Source organism: Diplotaxodon limnothrissa, linkage group LG19 (genome assembly GCF_057381915.1).
Source record: "Diplotaxodon limnothrissa isolate DT_005_m linkage group LG19, D_limnothrissa_male_GT1.1, whole genome shotgun sequence".
NCBI lineage: Eukaryota > Metazoa > Chordata > Actinopteri > Cichliformes > Cichlidae > Diplotaxodon > Diplotaxodon limnothrissa.
Window position 1 is genome coordinate 8,334,937 of NC_140614.1, and position 10,138 is coordinate 8,345,074.

A 10,138-nucleotide genomic window follows, 5' to 3' on the forward strand; every position below is an offset into this window, starting at 1 on the left:
AATAACTTTGTATTGTGATGGGAAGCAAAAAACAACTTTAAAAGTGCCAAACTGACTTCCACGTCTTGTTTTAAGAGTGTTCACGGAAAGTGAGCAAAAACAAATTGCATTTGCACAAAACTACTGTAACTTCTGTTTTTCTTCCTGTGACTGATGCTTTTATAAACTAATTGTTGTATTTATTGCACCACGTAATACATTAAATATTTATAAGTTTAATGAGTTTGTTGTCTTTATCATTTCATTCAACATGTAGGAATTTAACCTTCTAGGACCTGGCGTCCACCTATGTGGACATCACATTTTGGGTTGTTTAGACCACAATACTAAATTTTTCTCTACAAGGGCCTGATATCCTCTTCTCCGAAACTACATCAGGTAAAAAGATAGTTCTTTGTTTTTACATTCATCAGGTCCCAAATAGCAAAAAAATAAAAATGCATGCCATGAAAGAGTTCAGGTCTTAGGAGGTTGAAGGTCTGAGTTACGTCGCACACTTATGTGTGATGGACTTGAGAAATGACGGCTGGAATAGCACAGAGAGAACAAGAGGAATCCTGCCCCACAGATCCCTTTATTTCCTCATGCTGTGTGAAGATAGTCTGTGTGTCCTTGTATTGTTGCCAGGCAGATACATTCATTCACATGGCTAACCTCTGACATCAGTGTTTCCTCGCCTCTCTTCTGCCACCACTGTGCCGCCAGTTTCTCCCCAGCGACTCAAGGCAAGACTACCCGCCCAGATACACTTAGCACACTCAAAACACGCTCTAGCCATATCTCTTCCACCATTAGTTGCTCTTTTTTTCCTCCCCACCCATTCTATTGTTGTATTTTTACCGAGGAGCTGAACTGAGGCTATTTGTGGCCTATTATGAGGGCCACATGTAAACACTCATCGCTCTTGCTGGTGTCTGCCAAAGCCTGCTGAGTGGGTCCAGGTCTCTACAACAATGGACCACTGTGCTAGATGTTTTCAATTTTACAAAGTGAAATTCTATGGAATTTATTTTTGTTTGTACTTTAAGGCCAGTAAAGTAATAGCTGTCTTAATTTAGAACTCCTGTGAAGCAAATCTTCACAATAAATCTTGAGAACTTGTGACAGGTATTCCAGAAGCTACCAGATAAATCAGTGTAAGTAAGACAATTGTAAAACGACCATTGACAGGCCTTTGTTGCATAATTAACATAATTTGGAGACTTAAATTGCAACGTTGCGTGACTGTGACTGCAGAAAACAAAAGACATACCATCATCACTGTATATATTTATTGCACAGTTTTTGACAACCGTCATTTCATAATGCAGTTTTGTTTCTCATAACAACAATAATAATACACACAGCTCTCTTGATCAGTTTAATATCACGGCTGAGCACCACAGCTGAGCACCATTGTCAAGCTTGAAGGTTTGCTGGTGATGAATACTACCTGCATCAAATAATAGCTTTCAAATAAAAATGTCATGTTGGTTTGCGATTGTATTTATAATACTACGCTGCTGCAATGCTTATACAGTTGCAAGAACATAATTTAAGATCAATTCTTATAGAGTTACAGGAAAGAGAAAGAAAAGCTTGCAAACCTTTTGAACTGTTTTTTTTCCCTGCATAAATATAGCCAAAAACATGTTTAGACTTAGAAATCTGAAAACTAGATGGCGAAAACCCACTTTTAGCTCATTCGACTGCAATATTTGGTAAGTTTCCCTGCTTGGGTCGCTCTTTTTTTTTTTATTATTTCTGTTAAAGTTAAAAAAATTTGATTGAAAATATGTTTTTGTTCTTCTTCTACTGTTAGATACTTTTGATATTGTCTTGCTAATTATTGCTAATTATCTCTGTGTTGTTGGGTTGTTGTTGTTTTTTAAAAATCAACAATCAAGAGTTCATTGTAGCTTTAATCAAGAACTGTCCTGATCCAGATGCAGCAAGGAGTCCCATGACACTACCACCACCATGTTTCACAGGTGGAAAAGGTTCTGTCCAAACACAATGCTTCTCATTTAAAATATTTAAATGACTAAACTGCTTATCCAACTTAGTGCAAAGGGCACCAAGGCCTGTACAGCACCATTGTGCTTTTTGGAGAACAGTAGCTTTCTACTTGCTCATCTTGCACACCATTTTTTCAATGTGTTCTTGGTGAAATGATTGAGATGAGCTACATGACCATTAGCCATTGTGAGAGAGTCTTTCTGTCGCTAAGGAGCTACCCAGGGTCCCACTGGGGCCTCACAAGCTATCACAGCTTTCATTCTTGGAGTGCAGGTAAACCTCTCCTCTAAAGGGTTGTTGAACATTGTTGTTGAATCTGCCTTTGGCATACTCTGAATTATAATTTGTGGTTTGAGTCACTTCCCTAAATATGTTTAGTGAAAGTCAGTTATTAACAGATCAGTGTCTCCAGTTACTCTTGATTTTACCATTACATTTACTGCTAATCCTAGAGGGTTACATACTTCTGCCGCTCACAGTTATGCACTATTTGACCATTTCTCCCAATAACCAAATGACCAAGTCTAATTTTTGTTCCATGCTATTTATTTAATTTTGTTCTTTTTTGTCTACTTTCAAGACTTGTGCATGCACTTAAATATCTTCAGAAATGTAGAAAATCTCCAGTGTTGTACCTGTTACTGTATGCTTCATTTTGACAAGCTTTAACATACCGCCATCTGCACTTTGTTAATACAGATAAACATAGAAGATCTGAGCTCACAGTTTGAATTATTTGCAAGTATTCTGAGTGCGATTTGCTTCGGTAGCCCCCACACCCCCGCATTTTGATTTCACACTTCTTTGTCCTGCTGCTTGATGTCAAAGGTCATCAAAACAGCCATGTCACTGGAGTCCCCCAAGGAGACAGCCAGTTTTAGTACCTGAAGAGCATTTCCACTGAAAACGTCACCCTCCCAGATTCTGCTTTTATTAAGTTTCAGGTCAGTCCGTGTCTCTCCCACCACGCTTACCCTCTGGATCCCTGGAACCCGTACCCTGAAGCGAACCCATGAGGCGGGCTCCAGTAGGCCCACACGAGGCTCAAAGAGAACGCAGCCTTTGCTCCAGGCAGAATAGACACAAGGGAAAGGGATCCCCGGCTGATCGCAGATGTTCCTTAGGATAAAGTCACACATGGGGTTAAAATCTCCACCAGGGGTTATCCTAGCGTAGAGGCCCAGCCGATATACCCCAGTATCAGGCAGGCTGATGCTCACTGTCACTTTTGTGTCTGTGTATGTGCAGAACAAGTAGCGGGAAAGTGGAAAAGCTGCTGATTTGTTCTCTTCTTTGCTGAGCACAGTGTGAAGCTCAAGGTCGCGATGGTTGTGGAAGGTGATGTTGCATTTGCCTTGCTGGGTAACCACCACTGCTGTTGTATGACTGAATTTGGAAAGTCCCGCCTCTGACGTCCGGGTCCCTGGGCCACATGCTGAGCCCAGGTTAGGAGGGAAGAGCTCATGAGGACTAACCACCTTCCCCCTGCAGTGCAACAGGAAGTTTGCAGTGTTCTGGAACTTGACTTCCGTTTTCTCATAATCCCGCACAAACACCGACAGCCGGTAGAAGCCATGTAAAGGGCAGAGGACGTGGCACGTCAGGGTGTCTGGTTTAATCTGAGTAGCCAGGCAGCGTTTGGCTATGGCAGCATCCATCTCTGGGTGAACCAGTTCACACAGCATCATCAGAGGCCTGGAGGTCTTCAGCACCAAATCAAAGACACCTTCGTCCACCTCAGCAACCTCGCTGCTCTGGCTGCTGCTTGTGACTCCAAGAGATCCTGCAACTGGCTGCAGCCCCCAAGACAAGAAGGGGTTCTCTGGGATCTCTTCCATCGCTCTGGGGGTAGGACACTCGACTGTGAAGGAGCAAACCCAAACCAGAGGCGTGGCAGCTGCCTCGGGTCTAGCAAACACCTTCACATCGTACATTCCACTTGCGGGTGGCAGGAGTTGCAACTTCATGCTCCGATGGGAGACAGTTAGGATACCGAATGAAGAGTTGATAGACTCTTTCTGCTCTGAAGCACCACAGTGGAGGAGGTCTTGGTGCTGGGTGATCTCATAGGTAAAGGTTGTTGGCTTTGAGAAGCCAAGGGACACACTTGCCTCACCATTATCTGAGCAGAAAATACAAGAGAGCGTTTGTTTTTGTTTTTTTTAACGTACTTGAAGATAGATGTTAAAAATAAATATGAGTGCATTCTTGATTAAAACATAATGACATTCAACAATAAGACTAAACCAAAAAAAAGAAAGCTGACCAGAAGAACAAAACAAAAAAGTTGTCAGGTAACCTGTGACAATGTGACAGTGATGTGGCCGAATCAGCCTAAGCCCCATACTGAAGAAGGCTGAGGTCTTGAAGACCCTTCTCTCAAACTCTTCCTGGGAGATGGGTATGCCTAGGAGCTGCCATTTCTCCTCATCAGGGAAGTGCGAATCGATGAACTCCTCCGGGTCCGTTAGGAAATAGAAATCATCAAACCTTGAAGGAACAGATAGAGACAGTGTGCTGGTTTTAGACTCAACCTGCTGCCTGTCATGGGATTATTCGAATAAGCAGCTGTTAAACTTCAGTCATTATTGTCGTACCACCGTGTCATTGTGGTGTTGTTTGCAGCAACCTAACCGCTAAATAGTGAATGTGTTGAAATCATTTCCTTTTCACACCTTTTCACAAAGCTTTCATGTTCCATATCTACTCGTCCCGCTCCCCAGCAGGCATCCAATAGGAACCACTGTCCTCCCAGAAGCACAGCGTTCCACAGGTGATCAGATTTCACATGCTTCAGGCTTTGGCCCTGGCGGTATCCTATGCCCTTACTGTGGCCCGGCACTTCTTGGCACTCGATGCCCACCTCTCTGTAAACACAAACCAAACAACATGCTCATGGCTTTTTGTTTTTATATCGCATGTCCTCAAACTCGAGTTCATAAACTCAGAAGGCCTTTAATGCAGCAGTTAATAAACTGGCGATCACAAATCAACAACAGCTGTTTTCGGAGGTGTTGTGTTTACCTGCACATCTCCGTACAAAGGTTGGAGTAGCTGCAGCAAACACCGCGGCCAGCCGCAATCACCTCCTCTGGTGAACTCAGCTTCTCCGAGTGGCCAAGGTACCCGCTCACATCATACTCTGTGAAAGCAACCTTCCTTTTATTCACAGTAGGATGAATGACACCTGTATGAGTGAATGCTGCTGAACATAGATGGATTCGCCACCTTAAACTCAAAAATATGTCTCATTAGCTAAACCTAGTGGGCTTGTGTGGGCTGTAGTTACCGATGTTGTGGCACAGCCAGACCCAGATGGCACGAAGTTTCTCCAGCTCAGTTCTGGCTTCCTTTGTGATGCTTTGTACAATTGTTTTCACATTGTACACGCACTTTTCTTTCAGCTCCAAAACAAACACAACGATATGCACTGTTAGAACTCACAGCTTTTTAAAGGTAACTAACATAGGCAAAGATGGAGTCACAAACTTTCATGGAGTTGGAATGACTTAATTCCTTATAGTTTTACAGCGTTGTGTCCCTGTGTCTCTCTAGTGTTGAACTAACCAAATACTGAAACTGACTGAACTGCAGTTCTGTTCATCTTGGCATATGGAAAGTGTTCTAGTGTGACTCACTGCTGAAGCTAAAGCACTAAGATTAAGCACTAAATGGCAGATAGATTTGCAGACACTTAAAAAAAACACACACACACACACACACACACACACACACACACACACACACAAAAGTACTTCTGACCTCTGCTCCAGCCCTCACAGCATGTGAGTCAACCCTGTGGAACACGTCTGAGCTGGTGAAGAGGTCCTTTCTGTGCTTTCTCGTCACTGTTACTGAAGCACACGCTCTCGGCCTCTGTCCCAGCTGTGCTTTTTGCTGCAAGTGTCTTGGTTCATCTGCCTCCTTCCTCACAGCACTCTTTTTCACCACCGTGATGGTTCTAGCCGCGCTCTCAGACGACAGTTGTCTCTTTGCAGCGGGACGCTGCTCCTCGCTCTCCACTATCAGTTTCTCAAACACACACTGCCTGGAGAGCACAGTACTCTTGGAGGCTTCACCACAGACCAGGACCTGTGCTGCTGCCACGTCTTGTCCAGGAGGAAGCTCTGGTAGACTCTCCTGTGCCTGCTTCTCATTGTGTGCCTGAGCTCCTATAACCCTAACTGAGCTTGGATTGCTTAAAACAGGATTGTCCTGAAGCTCACGAAGCTCCAGGGTTTTCACCTGTATGCATCCCTTCCGGGTCACATCGTTTTCCTGAGAAAGGTGTGCAGCACGGGCAAACGGGAAAGAAAACTTTTGAATTGCAACTTCAGCGGACATTATGCTGGATGCATGGTATCCTGTCCAGAGACAAGGTGGATAAAATGTAAAATTCAGTTATTATCTGTAAGATATTTTTAGCTTAATCTCATGAGCAGATAGTGACTCAGTATTTTGTTCTGCTTAGAGTGAGACACACAACTGCTGAGGGATCCCTCGTGCGCAAGCTGTTCGGAAGACAGAAGCAGAGAGCTTATTCTATACAGTGCAGTGCGCTGTGTGTAAGACAGAGATGAATTGGCAATTATATCATGTCTATTCATAACCAAATGAATGCAAAAGCTAAAATCATTAATCACTGTCTCAGCTAAAAGCAGAAATAAATCTTTCGTCATATTACATGACCCCGTAACTTCCTGTACGTGATGAACCTTCACACTGATGGCCGTATTCATCTCTTTAAAATAAGCAACGTATGGGAAAAACTGCTTATTCTTGACAGGGCAGCAGGCTGGCACAGCGGCTGTCCTTCAGCCAGATGACCTGTTTGAAGCCACGTGGCATGTATCTGCCCTGCTCAAGTGTCCCTCACCAGGTCCTATCAGCTGTGTGCACTGCGTAGCAGTTAACCCTGACCCCTTCCTGAGGAGCAATTCAAGCAAAACTTTCAGATGACAGTAAAGCTAGCCCCTATCATGTCAAAGTTAATCCATTGTCCTAAAATAATTAGGTGTGCTCGAGTTTTTAAGAATAGTACTTTTTTTTTTTTTTTAATAAATAAAAACATGGATGAAAGTAGCTCTCAAAATACTGATTTATGCCTGATTTACACTTAAAAGGGCAGGAGGGGAAACCCGTTCTGTGTAGGCTTAACTGCTCCTACATCCCTATATGTTAGTGAGGCTTATACTCACCCTGAGAGGATTTCAAAAGCCTGCTGGATGTTTGCCGGAGTATCGACCAGAGATGTTTCCACTGTGTGTTCTTTGTGGTCCCCAGTTGCAGGGTGGGAGGCTTATATATTCTCCTATTGGCCTGCCAGGACAGACCCCAGAATAACAGGCCTAAAAATACTACAAAGCAGTTAAGACCAGCCAATAGAGAGAGCCCCAACTGAGAAGTGTGTGACGTCTGTGTGTGTATTTGTAAGCGCTTGTAAAGCTTACAAATGTATGTTTGGATGTGCTTGTGTGTGTTTGGTACGTGCTTTTGCTAATAACACCGCCACCACCGCCGGCATATCTGGACACACAAGTGAGTGTAAATTATTGGACATCTGTGTCAGTTTGTGCATGTGTATCCGTGTAAATTTTGAATGTGCAGGTTTGTACAGTGTTAATGTTTGGATCCATTCCTGCTGAACAGGCAGGTGGAAGGGTTAATGTTTGAGCATGTGCTGATTGTGACAAAGGGGCAGGATTCAGAGAGTTGGCATAAAATAACGTTGATATCAACGTTAAAGACTGCTTCTGGTGCACATAAGCACAAATAGCTGTTTTTTCACAGTTAAGGAGACAAGGAAAAGGCAACAGCTCCTCAGACAGGTGGGGAAAATATTTTGGAAATATTTCTTATTCACCTTTTAGACAACAGTTGGATAAGATCTGCATCAGCCTTTATCTGTCTGATCGGTTTTGAAGGTAACAGTTTTTCTTCCACTTCTAAATCTTGCTACTCTCCAAGTTATTATCTTCTTTGTATGTGAAAATGATAAGGTGTGATTTAATGTGAGATATTAGACTCATTTGTTGACTCATGAAGTAACTTCCTTGTTTTGTTTTTTTCACTTTCAGGACCAAAGGAAACTATTTCAACCAGCAATTTGAACAAAAATTAAAAGAAAAATTGAAAGAAAAAAAATTACTACATTAAAAAAAATATGTGTGCAATTGATGTAGGAACACCAGAAAGTCATTAGTGTAACAAAACGTTTCTGCATACAAGCCAAGAAACACTGCGAGTGCAAAAGTCAGCCAAGACAGCTCACTTTATGTGCAATATTTACTTTTAAAGGAATAGTATTTGTATTTCGGATATATTTATTTCATTTTAAATGCCCATTTAGATGTTTGTTTTTTGGTATTTGTGAACCTATTTTAATATATTGACCCTCTTGGCAGATGTGAAATGTAAAAGTGAAAGGCCAGAAATCAAATGTGACCTAATATTTGGATGCAAACTATAATGTGATTTTTTAAAATCCTCATAAATAATTTCCTAATGTTGCTTTTATCTAATTTCATAGATAAAAGACTTTCTATGACAATTTGAGTCTAATTGACCTTGAGACCAGAGGTCCAAAGTACTGTGCTCTTTAGCATCCCAGTTTGGAACAATATCCCTATTTCCCATTATGTTTTAAAAACAAACAATGGCAGTAAGAAATATAAAAATTTATTTTTAAATAGCTCTATATAGGATTGTCACTTTGACCTTCAGATCAACCTATTGACTCTTACACAAAGGTCAAATGTGACATATTTTGCCTCTTTATATGATGCTCTCTATATGTTGACAATACTCACCACACTTGTAAGAATTATAGTTTCAATGTTCTAAAGGTTTTTGTATATTTTTGACCTATTAATCACTAAGTTGACCTTGGTAGATGTAAGCCAAATGTTAATGGGTTGTTAACATGACCCTACTCTACACCCCTACAAAGTTTTATGAGAACACATTCAAAACATTTTGAGCTATCATGTTCAGTGGCACGCAGACACCCCAACGCTATCAAAAACATGGTGGAGATAAAGCTGAGTGAAGGGGTAAATTGAACTAAAGAAAAGGATGCAGCAGCAAGAGTCAGACTGCCATGCGTTTTAATAAAAGCGCAGTCCGCGTATCATCTGGTATATACATCATGGACGCTTTGAACTTTTAAGCTAAACCAATTTTGTGCTTTTCAAGTATAGGCTTCAGGCTGTTTTCATGCCAAGGGAGCTGAGAGCATCGAGGTTTTCTCACCTTTTACTTTCAACACAACACTCTGTCATCTTCAGTGCGTTTCGTCTGTGTACATAAACACTGCAGAAAAGGGAAGTGGTCCTTGAACGACGATTGAACCCGCCACAGAAATAAAAAGAAAGAAAGAAAGAAAGAAAGAGAACTTGTTGGATTATCACAGAAACATATCACCCAGCAGATACAGTGTTATATAACACTGCCATATGTTGGTGTTGATATTGATGCGCAGGCAGAGCAAAGGGACCGCCACCTCTGCCAGTGCTGGATCCCGGGCCAGATGACTGGGAAAGTGCAGAGTAATAATGCCATCTGGAACAGCTGTCTGCCAAGGAATCTCTTCCTGGCTTATTAGGGAGAGTGGAGGAGCGGGATTGGGTGCTGTGGGGGTTTCTCTCCACCTCACAGAGAGGTGAGACGCACTGGTGGGAGAGATGTTTGATGCAGCAGAGAAATGAAGGAAATAACCACAGGCTGAAAAAGAACAGATGTATCCCACTCGCTTTTGGGTGCAGGAGGTTTGTGTGTGATTCTTCTGCAGTGTAATAAACTGTGTGCTTTCAGTCCAAATGGGCATTAATTAACATCTAAAACTTTATTCCGGCTGATACAGCCCTCCCCATAGGTACTGTCTCGAGATCAATGATAGTTTCCACTACACAGAACTTTGAAAGCCCCAAATGGTCTCTGTGATAATACTGAAATTTGAAATTATAACCAAAAAAAACCCCACACACATACATGGAGAAATAAACGCCATAAGAAATGTAGTGGATCAAATAACACAAAAGCAGGGGAATTAAAAAGAACACAAATTTGACTTGAAAGTTGTGGTACCGCACTGGGGGGTCGTGGGTGTGTGTGCAGCTCGGTTATGACCGCAGGCAAAAAA

The 10,138-nt window shown here is 42.1% G+C and overlaps 1 protein-coding gene across 1 annotated transcript; it reads right to left on the reverse strand.

Moving 5' to 3' along the window:
* Window positions 1-1,264: 1,264 nt before the first annotated feature.
* On the reverse strand, window positions 1,265-7,274 carry ky (kyphoscoliosis peptidase). The gene is made up of 7 exons (XM_085343389.1): window positions 7,197-7,274; window positions 5,761-6,362; window positions 5,288-5,402; window positions 5,023-5,140; window positions 4,674-4,865; window positions 4,298-4,488; window positions 1,265-4,120 (listed from the first exon to the last, which is right to left on the reverse strand). Exons 2-7 carry the CDS (start codon window positions 6,340-6,342, stop codon window positions 2,793-2,795), a joined length of 2,526 nt encoding a protein of 841 aa, XP_085199515.1. The 5' UTR covers window positions 6,343-6,362; window positions 7,197-7,274; the 3' UTR covers window positions 1,265-2,792.
* Between the last annotated feature and the right edge of the window lie 2,864 nt (window positions 7,275-10,138).

Coding starts and splice junctions, on each gene's coding strand:
- ky (XM_085343389.1), bottom strand. CDS start 6,342: ATGTCCGCTGAAGTTGCAATTCAAAAGTTTTCTTTCCCGTTTGCCCGT. Junction 5,403..5,760: donor CTGTGAGGGCTGGAGCAGAG/GTCAGAAGTACT, acceptor TTTGTTTTGGAG/CTGAAAGAAAAGTGCGTGTA. Junction 4,866..5,022: donor CTTTGTACGGAGATGTGCAG/GTAAACACAACA, acceptor TTGTGTTTACAG/AGAGGTGGGCATCGAGTGCC.